General features: G+C 39.6%; 1 protein-coding gene across 1 annotated transcript in view; it reads right to left on the bottom strand.

The window, feature by feature from the left end:
• The window catches only part of BACH2 (BTB domain and CNC homolog 2), a 138,275-nt gene that overhangs the window by 48,520 nt on the left and 72,625 nt on the right, over positions 1-17,130 (bottom strand). The window contains exon 3 of the mRNA XM_024202727.2: positions 13,417-13,671. Coding sequence (XP_024058495.1) covers positions 13,417-13,659 — 243 coding nt within the window. The 5' untranslated portion in view covers positions 13,660-13,671. The remainder of the gene's footprint in view (positions 1-13,416; positions 13,672-17,130) is intronic.

Here is a 17,130-nt window from a genome sequence, read left to right as displayed (position 1 = left end):
AAAGAACAGGAAATAACTCAAGCTCAAATAACTCAATAATTTATTCTGTTTTTACTTGACCAAGAACCTCTTGACTGGGAAATTTTCTCAGAAGAGCGTGTATGTGGATGGTGGTAAGGGAACATAGTCCAGGCACTCAGAAAGATGTTCTGCTGATGTCTGCCTTAGATGAAAGGGATGTTCTGCTTTCAGTCTTCTTTCAGAGCTGTCCCCAAATAGTCTGGGCTCCTTAAAGTGTGGACCACAAGTCTAAATTTTAAAAATAAAATCACCTCCCCATATATACTACCAGATGCATTGCTGGCCAAAACCTATCTCCACACTGCTAGCTGCCAGCCTGAGAAAATCCTGGATCAAATCATCAGGAGCCAACATTTCCAAAACTGATTGTTGAAGTTTCATTTACAAAATTTGCAGGGGCACCATATTTACATTTGAACATGAACAAAGAATCATAGAATATCAGGGTTGGAAGGGACCTCAGGAGGTCATCTAGTCCAACCCCCTGCTCAAAGCAGGACCAATCCCCAGACAGATTTTTGCCCCAGCTCCCTAAATGGCCCCCTCAAGGATTGAACTCATAACCCTGGGTTTAGCAGGCCAATGCTCAAATCACTTGTGCATTACTTAGGGAGACAGTTTTGAAAATTTGGTAATAATTCTAAAACAACAAAGCACCAAGCAGGGCCTTATGGGCACTTTTAGAAAGCATGGATTTGAAAGTGCTCATTGGAGAGCAGAATGGACATCTACTATACCTTCAGCCTTGATAATATTATAATAGTATAGGGGCCATCCTAGCTAGAAGACTGTATTTCCTGAATCCTACATTGAGCTGGCTTTAGCAAAACACAGAGGGGACCATCAAAATAAATTGGACAACAGGGCAAAAGAGGAGGTACAAAGCCACCACTGACTCTGCCTTGGGGAACACCTGCCAAACCTCTCTGCTCTTAGCAGTAAGCTCATAGAATCATAGGACTGGAAGGGCCCTCAAGAGGTCTTCTAGTCCAGTTCCCTTCATACACTTCCGTGTTTCTTACTGATTTACAGGTTCTGGTTAACTGTGCTTCAGAGGCATCTCAGATGCTTTGACTGATGAAGAGGATGGATAGAGAGGCAATGCTGTCCTTTGACTTGTTGTTACAAAGAGCACTAGCCATAAGGAGCTTTTAGCCTAGATGGAGACTGAAGTTTGTGAAGTGTGATATAGACCATTTAATTTATTAAACCCTAATTAATTCTCCATGGAATTATCTGCATAAGGGACTACAGAGTTCTGTGAATGAGACAAAGACATCGTACCCTGTTCCTCAGTCTCTGATGAGGAAGATGCTTTCTTATTAGACATCCCTAGAAGGGTCAGTAGTTGCTGAAAGGAAGAAATTGGGGCTAGAGGAAAGCTGATTAGGAACACACCAGGCACAAATTTATCACACTGAGATGCCTACAGTTAGGCCCCATAATAAAAGTGGCCTGATTTTCAGAGGTGTTGAACACCCACAACCTTCATTTACTTCTATCGCTAAGCTCTTTGGCTTTTTGTCCTGTGTTTGTACAGCGTCTAGAACAATGGGGCTCCTGTCCATACATGGGACTCCCAGGCGCTACCGCAATACAAATAAATAACAAAACAATTACAAAAATTAACTTAGATGCTTACAGTAAAGCATCTACATTCTAAAATGTATTCCTAAGCATACAGCTGGATTTAAACAAATCAAGCTTCTTTCTGAGGCCGGATTCTACAAAGAATTTGGCAATCCAGGTGTGACAGTTTGGGGAACCTCTATATGGACCACTTATGAATTCTAGTTGATTTTGAAATTGCTGTACCATTGAATGCCTCAGCAGATGGCTGATTCCATATCCACTATCAGGGCTGGTGTCACATCTCTTCTAGACCAGGGCGTGGGTGATGGAAGCTTGCTTTGAATGCAGGGATAGGAGGGTGGTATGGGTGGGTCCTCTGCATTAGGAGTATTGTGACAACTGTGCCTACAAATTTATCCCTATTGTGAGCTCAACTGTTAAGAAAAAAATATGTGAAAGTTCATAAGATGTTACAATAAACCTGAAAAATAGGTCAAGTTGCTTAAGAGATTGAACGTTGTAACAAGTGCAAGAGAACCAGACAATGCAGCTAGATTAGTCTAAACCAAAAAATCCAAGTTGATATGATTCAACGACTGTGTTGAAATTATGCCTGTTAAAAACAGTAGATGTGAACCTGAAGTTGATGAGCTAAAATTGGGATGTCAGATTTTGTGGGGAAAATATGCAAACGAACAAAGGAGCAGAAAGAAAGAACAGATGGAGGCTTATGGCGAGAGCTTCACCATCATGGCTGCCACTAACACGGTCTCTTGGGACCCGGGGCCTTCATCATCCTGATCCTAAGAGGTGTCCTGACTAAAGCGGGCTAGAGAGAGGGATCTTGATGCCGTCACTACCCTACCTGCTCCCAAACACCACCTGAGATGAAACAACACTGGACTTTAACAGCAGCAGCAGCAATATGTCCAGCCCATCTCAATTAACTTCTTCTCTTTTCCCCCAAAAGGACAGTTATTATCTTTGACTACCACACAACAGGAGGGTTTTCTTTAACTGTCTACAGCTAAAGGGAAAGGGAACAAGGGATGCTGTTAAAATGAAACTCTTATATAAAGCATTTGAAATGTAAAATATCTGTTTTTCCTTCTTTTTTGTATCTTTCATAAAAAGTTAAAAGGATTTTTAATGGTGTGTTTGCCGTAGTACTAAGCAGGTTGAAGTGTTTGTATACCTTGTTTTATGCTGTTTAATGTTGGACAGTGACTCGGTTATGTTAGCACCTTTAGCCCATATATTCCATCTAAATTAAAACAACTGGAGTGAGGGAGCTATTAAGAGTTGGTGGGGGGTGGGCAGCCAACTCCAAGCTGGGAAGGGGTGGTCCCAGTGGTTTGTCTCTCTCTCACCAGCCACTAGGGGAAAGCTGCTCCCGGCCCCATCACCCTTTTTCCTTTCTACTCCCCAGGCCAATCCTGTGGGTCCTGCTCTCACCTCCATGTCCTTTTTACAGAGAACACTGGTTCCCAGAATATGTAGCAGAACAACATGCGGGGGCAGAAACAGATCAGGCCCCACTGTCTCTCCTCCTCCCCCACAGTTCCGTTGTCCCTGGACCAAGGACAATGGAGAGTCGGTAACCTGAATGGTTCCTGTTCAAATGAGAGCACCCTAGAACAATGGGCTGTCTGATGTCTAGGAGATCTAGTTTGACCCATCTTGTCTGCAGGGAGGGGGAGAGGAGCTATGGAATTTCTGCAGCAGGGGAAAAAGGCCCGGGTCCACAAAGGTACCCAGGCTCCTAACTTCCATTTAAAAATGTAGAGGGACTCAGAGAGAGAGGCACACAAGGGACAGGCTTTAGGAGGGAGAGGGGACCTATGAACTGTGGGACCAGCCAAAGCTGAAGGAAGCTGACTGCAGAGGTCAGAAGCCTCGGAAGAGAAGCCAGGAGCTGGAGAGGTGCAGCCCAGCAGAGGGTAACAGGAACCTAGAAAAGACATAAACCTAAATCCCAAAGAATACTCTGGAGTGGTGAGGAAATTTAGGCAGGGAATGGCAAAAAGTTTTTATTTTATTTTATATGGATTGAAGTAAGGCTAACCAGCCCACAGCTAGGTCATTCTGCTTGCCTTTTTTGAATCCTGGCACAACATTATCACATTTCCAGTCTTCTGGAATTTCCCTGGTCTCCCATTATTAAAAATTAACATCAGTGGCCAGAGATGTCCTCAGTCAACTCCTTAGGACTCTTGCGTGCAAGTTAACTAGGCCTGCTGATTTAAAAATGATTATCCCTAGTAGATGTTTTTCAACATCCTCAGTTACTAATGGACTAGAGGTACTTCATAATCCTCTCATGATACGAGTACATCATCCTGTATATCCAATGCACAGCAGAAATACTTATGAAATACTTCTGCCTTTCCTGCATCAGTCTTAACAATTTTAATATTTCCATCTAATAATGAGCCTGTACCATTGCTAGGATTTGTTTTGTTCCTAATATACTTTAAAACAAATCCTTTTTCTTTGTGAGGATCCATGGGTTCCCAGGCAACCTTCACATCCTGGGTGTCGTACAGGAGCCTGTGAGTAACTGGTGGGTTGAGTGGCTAATGGAACTCCAGACCCACCAAAGGCACCATGCACAGATGTTCTGAGTGGAGGAGTGCCTGGCCCCACTGACTGGTCCAACTGTGCTATTTTAGTCAGAAGCAGGCACAGGAAGTTGTCCATGCAACTGGGTGAATTTGAGCCCTGCTTTCCCAATTTGTCTCTGGTTCCTGCTTTCATGACCTGTTCCTCGTTCTTGCCTGACTCTTGGTTTGCCTCCCAACTCCAATTCTGACCCCTGGTTTGACTCCTGACTACAACTTTGATCCTTGGCATGACTCCTGACTCTGATTCAGGCTCTGACTCTTGGCTTGTGTTACTAACTTCCTATGCTGTCTCTTGCTCCAGCCACTAGGTATGATTGCCCAAGCCCCAGTCATGATATTATTGTCCTTAGCCTGGCCAGCCATGCATTTTTCCCTAATGACCTTCACTTCCCTTATCAATTTTCCACACTTCGTAACTTCCAATTGATATTGATTGCTATCTATTTTGCCTTTTTTCCATTTGTTATATGCTGCTCTTTTATTCTAACTGTGGCCTTCACACTGCCACTGAACCAGGATGGGGCTTTTACCCACAGTTGTCCTCTTTCTTGATTGTGGAATTGTATCTTTTTGGACAGCTCGTAAAAACTCTACTTTAAGAACTCCTAATTTTCATTCACATTTTCTATCTAACTTAGTCCTCCCTATCGATGTAACTCACAAGTTTTCACAGATTTGGGAAATTAACCTCTTTGAAGCACAAAGCATGTATGTATTACTGGTTGGGACTATCTGTTTATCTCGATGACTGATCCTTAGACAACTACCAACTTCCAGTCTAGTAATTAATTCATCTTTATCATGATGAGTTCCAGATTAGTTACCTTGTGTTGAGTGCAATACTTTTTGAGTTGGACAATCATCATCTGTAAGTTTTAGAAAATTGGATGTTTTACTACTGGCTGCATAAGACCTCTAGCATGTACCTCCCAAATTGAAGTCTCCCAACACAGCTTTCAGCAGAGTTAGGTTGAGTCAGTACTTGGATAGGAGACGTCCAAAGAACCCACAGATACTGCAAGAAGCAGTGGTGATGATTTGGTACTGGTCCAAAGCCCCAGCATGGTGGAATGGGGCACTATGCAGCACAAAGTGCCAGCTGCCACAATGCAAAAAACTGAGCATTTGTCTACTTGCAATCATTAAAAACCCTGTGGTATTATTCATAAGAGGTGCGTTTAACCCAGTGTCCTTTGCAAATTCCAATATGGGTAAGTTGTATTCTGCCCACCTAAATACTGCACTTCAGTTTCAGATTGGATATGATGTTCTTCACTTCCCATTCTTAACTTTTGTGGACCGCTGCTATGCAGTGTTTAACACCTGTCATGTTTAACCCAGAAGGGGCTGCATTTCAGTGGTACCTGAGATGATTAGCCAATATAGTTTGAAATGCACTCAGGGATCCCTTGTGACAAAAGGTGCTATATAAGGGTAAGATACTCTTAGCCTGAGTTCATAGGCATGCTGAGGAGGTGGTGTGCTCAGCACTGGAAGGGAAGGTCCCCCTACGAGATCGAGTCTAAGCCCAGTGGAAGTCAATGGGAATCTTTCCATGGACTTTAGACCAGGCCTCAACATGATTAGCCCTCTATCAGTCCCTTCTGGCACACAAAAAGAATGGTGTTTGTGGTCTCTTTGAAGAACGGATAGTCAGTCTTCCTGCACCACAGCATGATCACAAATAAAGGCAATGCCTTTCAGAAAGGGAAGGGAAGAAGCAGGTGTATAAACGGGGAAAATGGAGAAGACCTTTAAAGTTGCAAGGGAAGCGAGTTAAACAATACTGTACTTAAGAAGGAAAGCAACAACATTTTAAAGCCATCTTATTTTCACGCATGCTATCCATTCCCAAATGTTTAATGTAAATAAAGTAGGACATCCTCACTGTTATTATACAAGAATACATACCTATGGCTACCCATGCATTTAGCACTCTCTTCAAGTAGCAACTATTTGGCAGGGCTCCTTTTAAATTTTAAATTGTGTTTGTGATTTACAAGCAAGAGAGCCTGCACTTTACATGGTGTCTTTCCAACAGTATGTTAAATCCCATCAGCCAAATTCACTACTGGCACAAGGGGTGCAACTCTAACAACGGCAATGGGGTTGTGCCCATTGACACTAGTGGTGAATTGGCTCTATGTGTTTATTTTCCATTTTCATTTCAGTGGTGCATTTTTATGTGATTGGGGGGAAAGAGAGCACATACCACCACCAGGGGGAGGGAAAGCAATTACTTCCAAGCTTTGAAATGTTTTCCTTAGTATGTGTTTTCACCTAGTTCTCTTCACAATGCAGTGGATCAGAACAGGAACACGTTTCATTTTTCTTCATCAGAAGAGATCAGAAGCTAACTACTGACACTGAAGTTGCACATACAAAAGTAGAGGCAGTCATGCCATCCACAGAGTGGCTATATATCAGCCAATAACAAACCATTCAGGTCCCATTCCACTGTGGACAGGTATAGCATCATGCAGGATATGTGAAATCACACAATGCTCGAGTGCTCTACAATGCCCAGCCACAAATGGGTGGGATATGGCTGGAATTTCAGATTTAAATATGTACTTTCTTGCAGTTTTCAGGGGAGGAGGTAGAGAGGGTGTTATGATTTAATTTTCTGTATTAAATTATATATATAGCCTTGTGGCTTCTCCTGACCCAGAATCATGCCACTAAACCCATCTAGATTTATATGTATACTAAACATTATTCCCAATATATCTCTCCAGTGCACACTGCAGTAGTTCTTCTGGATTCACTGATGTGTGTGCCATGAATGAAATCTGAACAACGGTACACTCCACACAATGAATCTATAAAACTGAATGCAAAGTAAAAATCCTTAAGAGACGTGGTTACCATGCTTGGGGATTAATGAGAATGGCACTGGTGGTCTCAGGCTCATGAAATATAAATGTGTATAGGGCTTGGCTTTATTAGTAGCTTTGAGGGTTTGATGGATGTAACTCTTGTCATTCCACAGACAGCTCTGCAAATAGAGGGGTCGGTGGTAGCGGATGCAAGTCAGATTAGTAGAGTCTGCTGAGTCAATGACAGAAATAATTCCAGCCAGTGATTGTGATTTGGAAAGAACATTAATAGCTGATGCAGGCATGAAAAGGGACTACCGCTTTAAAGCCTACTACTCTCTGACAGTTAACATTAGATAGTCCTAATGCTGCTCTTTGGAGTACCAAGGGAAGAGGAGCTTTTGTAGTTGTCCATCATTGGACAGTATCTCCCCAATTGAGGAACAAGGCATCATGCAGATTATTTTAGCCTCACATTGTCTTTTTCCCCTTCCACTTTATACAGAACCCTTCTATTCCAAGCTCCCGAGGCGCTTCCTCCAAAGGCCAGTCAATTAATTCCTTAAAAATATTATATTCATGTGTACACACAGTGCACACAGAGAGAAAGGAGGCACAGTAAGAGAATACTGTTTATTTCGATAAAGATAAAAAGGAATAGTAATCTCCTTCAGCCACCAGCGTACTGTAATAGTTCACCTCCTGCATCCTGCCTTTGATTTTCTCCTGAACCCAATTCATCTATTCATCTTTTGTTGGCTAATTTCCAGCATTTTTTCCTCAGGCCGGCAGGCTGGCATGGATAGCTAACAGTGCCAGTATTTCTCATTGCTGTTGGTTAAGAAACACACTAAGGTTAGATGCCTGGTTCCATTCCACCCAAGGTGCTGAATGCATTAACTTTCCAGCATACTCAGCCTTTGGCAGCCTGAATCTCTCTCAGCGCCGCATTCTTCCTTGGAAAGATTAACTACCCCAGGAGTGAGTCCATGCACATTTAAGAAATAGATGACAGATTTTAGGGACTGGTCATCATGGAAAAATGGCAAATTTTACAATGAGTCTCAGGTTAAGGCAAAAGGCTTTAAGAAGGCAAAGGCATTTCTTACATAGTGTGAGCTATCTTACTTCTAAACATCATTCTCCGAACAGTGAAAAACAAAAAACAAAATAAAATGACATTCCTTTCTCTCTCCTGGTAGCGTTTATTAGCCTTAGAAATGTCTATTTAACCACTGAGCATCACCTGTGGATTTTTTCTGACATTCAAGTCCACTTCAGACAGTAGAGGCACTGGGAACCACAAAATCAAACAGCTTCAAGGGAGGAAAGGGATACAGATAGAAAAGTTAATTGAGAAGGAGAAAATCATTCTTATAATGCCAGTGGTACCTGTTGGTCAGTTGGTGGAGAGACAAACCTGCCATTCCAGGTTCTTGCATCTAACACTTACAACTCAAAAATGCCAGACAGAGAGAATCCCATACTGTTTGGGAAAGTTACCTAATCCTCTAAATGGATTTTCCTTCTTGAGTTCCTAAAATTTGTTCCAAACACCAAAATCTAAAAGAAAAAGCAAAACTGAAAGCAGACCTGTGGATTCTGGCTTTGGTTATGTTAGCTTGGGATTCTTATTTTCTTGTGACAGTAGTTTTTAAACGCTTTCTGAGTTTAAGTGAAGTCTCAATTTTCAGGAAGCAAAGAGAAATGAGATACATGATCGATGCTTTTCTTCTGTTCAGCTATTGGCTTCTAGACAGGGACTAAATGCCCCTGCACTTTTATTGGCAAAGCAAGGCAGGTAATAACAGTGAATAAGAAACCTATTCTTAGACGTACTGGCTCTTTCTCGAGTAAAGTACCACTACAGCATGAATGACTCAATCATCTACTCAAGAGCTATTACTTGCAGCGATGAAGCAATGTTAATTGGATAATGGCCTGCTGCCAGCTAATATTGGCATGACCTACAATACCCTTGGCTGACAGCCACGTATGTCTCTCTATCACACCTTATTTTTTGTAATCTGGATGGGAAGTGGAAGCCATTAAAAAAAACTCCCAAGTGATATTTAACTTCTTATCATGAATTAAAAGCTTAATTAAGTGCCTTGTTAAAGGAAGGAAGACCAGTTTCTGTGATTAAATAAAACACAACAGTTAGGGATATGGATCAAATTAATAATTTTTGAAACTTAATATTTTCCAATAAAAGAATTAATTTGTCTCACTTTTAACAAGAACTGCTAGGATAAGAACCTAACAGAAAACTACTGAAAAATAGGATAGTAAAAATTAAATGTACAATTTTTGGAGAGCAAATAAAACCGAGTGAGGGGAAAACTTTTATAAAATTAAGATTCAAAGACGTGGTTCTTAATAATTCTCCTTTGCAGTAATCTACGGATTTATTACATGCTCATTTTTCTAATGGTTGTCTATATGCAAATTAACTAATGGTGTTATCTGAAATCAATTTAGTTGCACCAATGTAAAAGGCTGTGTGGACACTCTTGAGTTGATATAAAAATAGCCTGAACTAATTTGGCTTAAGTTGATTAGGAAAAGATTTAAACTAAACCAAAATAAGCTACTCTTAAACCAACATAAGAACATCTAACACAACAGTTTGCACTAGCTTAAAAAACAATTTAAATTAAACCAGTTCCACTTTATGTGGGTACGCAAGGTATGATATTTAATTAATTTCAATATGGTAAAAACTAATGGATTTTTTTAAAAAACAAAAAATGATTTTAAATCAGTCCACCCATTGTTTAAACTAGACAACTATTATAAATTTGACCAGGGTCCAGATGTCCTAAGTCCAGCCTCTAAACAGAAAACAAATCTGCAACTTAAGTCTTCAAAGGAAGATTTATTATTTTGGATAGTTAAAAATAAGCTTCTGTTTAAAAAAACAAAACCAAACAACCCAACTCAGATGAGCTAAGTATTGACATTAGGTAAGTATGTTGGTAACTGCTTTTATGCCTTTCTGTACACCAGTGCCACATTTAAGCCTTCACTGTACACTAACTCCTATTTTTATGATTTCACATTTCTGCCATTTCAAAGCACAAAGAGAACCTAAAACCTGATGCTTGTGTGGCTCGTTTAGAAATATTTTTGTTATATCACAAGCCATTTAGTGAGTTTTTGAGCCATCAGGGCTATTTAAAAAGGATAACTTAAGGGTACTTTTGTTCTTGTGGTACCAGCTATATCTCAAGGTAAATTAGCCCTTTCTAAAAACACCACAGCATTAAGTGTTTATAGAAAACCTCTGAGTCTGAAAAGTTCTTCGCCTAGGATATAGGTATTACCTAGTAAACTAGAAGGACTGCAAAATTATCATAATAAACGAGTAATTAAATGCTTCGTCGTATTTTCCTGACCCCTCTTGCAAAATTTGAAGGTTTTTCGATTCTGCTAAAGGAAGCAAGAAGCCCAGGCAGCCATCTTTGATGATGGCATACAGCTTCAAATATATAAAGCAGTGATTCCCAAACTTGTTCCGCCACTTGTGCAGAGAAAGCCCCTGGCTGGCTGGCCGGTTTGTTTACCTGCTGCGTCCGCAGGTTCGGCCGATCGCGGCTCCCAGTGGCTGTGGTTTGCTGCTCCAGGCCAATGGGAGCTGCTAGAAGCGGCGTCCAGTACGTCCCTCAGCCCGCGCCGTGGGGCTTTCCCTGCACAAGCGGCGGAACAAGTTTGGGAACCACTGATATAAAGTATAGGAGCATATCAAAACAGCCAAATTAGAACAGCCAACAAAAGTAGAGAAATTTGCATATGCATCATATAGTAACTGAGAAATTACTGTACTGTGATTATGCATATCCTTGTGCTCCAATTGGTTAAAAATGGTTGTTAGACAATTAAAGTTAAAGAATTTACATACGTATATTTATTCAAATAAACCAGTGATTGAACAAATCAGGCTTCTTAGCCTATCAGCACAGGGATTTATGTATGTAAGAAACCAGTACCTATATTGTATCCCTGCTCTGACTGAAATAGAATTATCTCAGTCAATCTAAAAAAAGTAAAACCTTGTTGCCATGTAATAAAATCTACGTCAATGGAAAACTAACACCACTTATCCCTTACATAGTACTTTATATTCTCAGACCACTGAAAAGTATTAAAAGCCAGATTCTCTGCTGGTATAGTTGACTTCAATGGAGTACGGTAGCAGAGAATTTAGTCCTAAATCTCTACAGCTGTTTTGCATTTTGCTTTTTTTTTTTTTTTTTTAAGTAACAGTCTCATATTAACCTGAAAATAATGCTCATACTATTTATTTTAATGGCGATTGTACATAATAGAAATCATGTATGGTTGGAAAGATGTTACTTATGTGGTAGGAACAGTCTTTATATTTTAATAGCAGTGTCACGAGGTATGTTTCATATTCTCTCTCTCTTTTAAAACTACCAAAAGTTGCTTTGCAATAAACAGACTGCATACACCACCAAGTTAAATAGTTAATAATCTTACTGCGGAAAAACCTAACATTGTGTAGAAACATAATGCAGGTACTAGTGTGTCCTATATGATATGAATGAAGTCTTAAGGAAATGATACTGGACTACAGTTTATTTATGACAAATTATTTTTTACCCCATTTTATTTTTAGTTTGCCAAGTCACGTTGAAATTAATCGGGTACTTGCCTCATCTCTTTCAATCGGGCTGTGTGTAAATCAGCATAGCTGGCAATAATACGGTGTAGAAATATAATTAATAGCAAGACTATTTGAGGCTCTGACATGGTTTAAATGACAACTGTACTGCTCGGGGGCAGCTTTTTGACTGCCTTAACACACAAAGGTGATGTACAACTAAACATGCATTAAAGTAACTTTAAGGTCAATTTAAACCTTCAAAAGCCAAGAAATTTAGAGACAACCCGAAAAATATATTTTAAAGACAAGAACTAAGAAGTTAGACACAAAATTATCTGAAGGAGCCAGAGGCAAAGGGGCATTCAATACATAACTGACTGAAGTTTACTGTTTCAGGACTCATGAAGTTACATTGACTGACTTCCACTGTTATTCACTAATTTGCACCATGATGTAACATCAAAGCTACAGTATTATTGTTGTTAATTGTTTTAATATGAACAATAAATGGTGCCTCAGTAGAGCCAGCCCACAGGGAATCAGGTACGTGGAAATTTTATGTAAATGGCCTAATTTAAAAAACGTTATTTTAATTCCAATGAGTATAAAATAATTAATGTTGAAACAATTTGTTAGTCTCATATCAGACCCTAGAACACCATTTACCTGCTGATCAGGTAGCTTCATGCTCCTCTGACACGCCATAGATAACATCTTTACTACCACTGCATGCCTGTACGAGGACATAGCAGCCCCAGTGCACCAGGTGAGTTACCTGGCACAGTGTACTTCCACCACAGAGCAGTGGGAAGCAGAGTATTTTGTGACTCTGATGTGTCCAGGGGTTGCAGTCCAACACAACATCTCCTCATGGCAAAGCCACAAGTGAGCCCTGTGTAGCTGGTAAGTCAGATTGATGCATGCTAGGGAATCGCAATGGAGTGGGAGCCAGCAGGTGTGATTTCATGGGAAACAACAACGACAAAAGGTGAACTTTTCAGTGAACTCTGTCTTTAATGCCCCCTGTCATTAATGCCCACTGCTATTTGGACCATTCTGTATCTTTAACACCTACAAAATTATTTTCCAAAATAATTTGCTCAGCACATTTTTTTCAGCATAAATCACGTGGCTTGAGGCAGTTAAATACCATACTAGTGATGAGCGGAAGGGAAAGGAAACAAGGCTGAGCGAGAAATACAGGGAAAGGAACAAGAACCACCAAAATACTCGCTGCTGAAAAGGGAAGGGTGGCAATGAGACCCAAAATAATGTGACAATTCAAATGATTTTTAAACAATAACCCACTTTCTGAGAGCCAAATGGCCCTTTTAAATTTCCTGTCTAGAAAACCAGAAGAATACCTGGGTCCAGATAATGTACTGAATGGAGCTATATTCATTAAGTGACCTCTGTTTGGGTACTACTCTTTTAGCAGTGGTGAGAAAAGGAAGCTCAAACATTTTAAAGCTTTGCTATAGTAACTGGTTTGAAATGCTGGCTGCTTTTTTCCAGCAGAGATGATTCTGTGAATACGTTCAGTCTTTAACTCTCAAGGGGCATCCAACAATTCTTAACCAACCAAAACAGAAAAATCACAGCAACAGGCACGCAGAGTCAGATCCTAGAATCTGTGCTACATTTGGATTTATCTTTTAAGACCTTGAGGGTTAGCTGGCTAGTAGCGAGTACACCATTACTGCCATGTAAGAGGGGTTTGTTTTTACAACAGAGGAATAATGACATACTGTACCTCCTCTGGCAGGCTGACAACCAGATCATTTTCCGTCTGCCCAACCAGCGCCTGCAAGAAGTATTCACTGCAAGCAGCCAGCACAGCCCGGTGGGCTCGAAACTCTTTCCCCTCCACAATCAAAGTCACATCACAGAGAATATCCTGCTTCCGCTGGTCATTTAGGCACAGGAGGATATTGGTACAATGAACTGTTGACTCATACACATACATGGGGGATTCAGTCTTCTCATCCACAGACATTCCGTTCACACCCTAAAATAGAAACAGCAACAATAAGGAGAGATATTGCTGAAGAGTTATTACAGCAATCACAATTTTAACAGCGAGAGCGAGATAACATCATAATTTGTGTCCTGCAAGATCTAGGCAGCAAATTGAAGAACTGCTGATCAGCACATTAATTCTTAGTCTGAACAAAGAAGTCAGAAAAGTTACCTGGAAAGACATTTACATTACAAGCCTTTATTCTACCCCATTTTGTAGGCTTCCCCCCACCCCACCACCACAATATAAAATCAAACTAGACTTCAGACTAGTCCACAAAATGCCTACAAATAAGACTACCAATAAATACTTAATTCTTTAATTTTATAAGTAATTACACATAAAACTTTGGAAAATTATAGTAAAAATAAAAATATGAGAATATTGGGTCTTTCACAGAGAGAGAAGGTTTTGACCCTTGTCCTTCTGTTGTGTTATGTCTAGAAGCTGGACATTTAAGTTGAGATGTATACATTCAGGTGGACAGCGCTTTTAGAATTTACACTGAAAACCCAGGCTTAACTGCGAAGTAGCCGGGAGTTGTACATGACAGAAAGAACCCACCTAACTATGATGATTTCATTTCCTATTGTCTCAATAACAGATCTAGTTATTTTTAAAGATCAGTGGGGGTGTGTGAAAGATTTTTAGAATTCATTTATTCACAGGTGTGGCTGAAGCAATGTAAATTCATTGGCTGTTTAAGACATTTACGAAGAAAGCAAAAGTAGTTTCTATTTTTTATCTTTCCAAATTAAGAATCCAAGGTCCTAGTCTTAAAATCTCATGTATGGGAGGAATTCTGAGCGCGGGCAAAGCCCCAGTGAAGTCACTGAGGGGCTTGTCTTTGCTACCGGGATAAGTTGACCTATGTTACGCAGCATAGGTTGACTTACTGCGCTGCATTGACGAGAGATGCTCTCTGATTGACTTACCTTACTCTTCTGGGGGAGCTGGAGTCCACCAGAGAGCACTCTGCCGTCGATTTAGCGGGTCTTCATTAGACCCACTAAATCAACACCCGCTGCATCAATTGCAGCAGTGTCGATCTCCCCAGTAGTGAAGACAAGACCGAGGTATCATGTGGGTGCAGAAGAGTTTGCCCGTCTAGAAGTTGTAGAACCATGGGTTAAATAATTTCTTTTTGCTGACTATGCATTTGTATGATGCACAATATCCACTGCAAGAGTGTGAACAGGGAGATTCCTTATCTATTCCAGATATACAGCTCCCTGTACTGTTGAACAAAATTATTTTTTCTTCACTTACCTTCAACATCATCACTTGAGAGACCCCATGCGTATCTGAATAATTAAAACAATTTATTCCCTACCCTCCCATATCTTTATGGAGAGTTCTGTTTAGCACTGAAGTCAATCTTCTTGTTTGCTTTGCTTTCTCATTCTAATTTCTGTGGCAAGAAAAACAATAGAAATGTATTCTATGCTATATTTAGCCTTGGCAGGCAGAATTTAATTTCAATGGAGAATATTGATGTTTATTTTAAGCATTTTTTTAGATTATCAAATTAACTTTCCACAGTTGTAGGAAATTATGGGGGGGAGGGTCCAGACAATAATTATTTACTGACATTAGACATAAAGATTCAAAAACTTAAAGCTTTATAACCAATACAACACACATTGTCAACATCACATATCAAAATATACAAAGTATATATCCTTAAATCAAACTCTAAGTTCTCAAGAAGCAAATTTTTTTTTTTTTTTTTACACTTTGCCTATCTGTAAACTTCAATGATCATTGATGGAAATTTTGTTGTTGGTTTGTGTGTGTACAGTGAAATCAACATTTAATGTCAAAAAAATCTAATCCTTCCAAGCCTACCTATCAGGGAAGATTCAGAGTCTTTACAGGTAATGGGTACAAACCAATTTGTTTTGATACAATATAGTTTACATTACAAATACCTGAATCTACAGAAGGAAACTGATGCAAAATTCCTCATTTGTTAAAAGCAGCTCTTTTAGACAATTTTTACTTTGATCATTTTAGTTTTGTGCGCGCTTGTACTTGGTAAACTTAATTCAGTGCTATTTCTGTTGCTCCAGATTGAAACCTAGATATTTTTCCTAACAATCATCATGCTGCAAAAGATCTTATGCATTCAAAAATACAGCAGGAAAAGGCTTCAGAATGGACCTGTTTTCTACATGTAAATGTATACTCACCTTTTCAATCAAAGAATATTCCTCAACTCAACTGTATAACACAGGTCCTAGAACTTCTCCAAAGTAATTCCTAGAGCACATACATAGATGATATTCTGTCTGATTAGGGACACTAGCAATGGATTAATAAAAATGAAGTTTTAGACTTCTGTAAAGCAGACAGACCATGATTGAGATCTTGCTTCAATACATCCAGATTGCTGACGCTGGCATTCCAGAACTACTGTGGGAATTCCTAATGAAATGCTTATGACTTATGAATATTTTACATTTACTGATGAAGGCCAAGATTTTCAAAAGTAGGTGCCTAAGATTAAGCTCCTAAATAAGTGGCTTGATTTTCAGTGCCAAATACCAGTCATCTCCCTCTCATTTGATTGTGTCTTTTTGTAGGTATACATACAACTAGCTATCTACAGTTGAGGGGTGTCCTTTTGGTTTTCTGCAGTTTTACTTTTTGTTATGGGTTTGCTTTCTTAAATTGAGAAAATTTACACTCAAAAATTCTTCTCATGAAGTGAGATTAATGATCAGAAGTGGTTGCAATCATTTTATTAGGATTATGGTAATGTAAAAGAGAAAATGATACTCACTCAGCCCACTCACAGCTTTCTGTGTAACTGATCTTAGATGTTAATGCTAATGTAAAATAATGTTTTAAGTGGTCACTCTTGAGTGGTGTGAAATGTAAGATTTTACAAGAAAAATCTAGTGGGAAAATCTGAAAGTTGCAAATGACAATTAAATGGAGAATGCATTTTTTTTTCAGGCAAATCTCATGTCTGTAATGTCTGAGATGATTCTGAAACTGTACAAGAAACCTGAAACCTGGCAGATAATAAAAAGAATCAACTATATTTTTAGTATTTAAAAGAAAAAAAAGACACTTTGCCTGAAGTTGTAATCCGTTTAGTACAGTAATAGCACAATAAGCAAATATTTGTGTGAATCAAACACTGAATTCTTTGGTTACTAGTTAGTAATTTCCTTCTTTAACTATTGCTCTTATCAAAAATATTTAAAACATGTATAAAGCTAGTGGAATGGTGAGAACATCACCCTGTGTTTCCTCACTGGTTACTCAGCAAGCCTTTAACTGATAGGAAAAGTGTTGGCCTACAGAGGTCCCTGATTTGAATTTGACCTGTACTGATTGTCCCCAACAGCCATTTCCACTGCAGCCAATGGCCTGTAGGTGCCCCATATGAAATGAATTGGTGGTATAAGCCTAGTTTCCTGTACCCCAGACAGTTAT

Source organism: Terrapene carolina, unplaced genomic scaffold (genome assembly GCF_002925995.2).
Source record: "Terrapene carolina triunguis isolate 2854851 unplaced genomic scaffold, T_m_triunguis-2.0 Scaffold42, whole genome shotgun sequence".
In the NCBI taxonomy this organism is placed as follows: Eukaryota; Metazoa; Chordata; order Testudines; family Emydidae; genus Terrapene; species Terrapene triunguis.
Note: the sequence above shows the minus strand (reverse complement) of the source record. Positions and strands in the feature narration are given on the sequence as shown.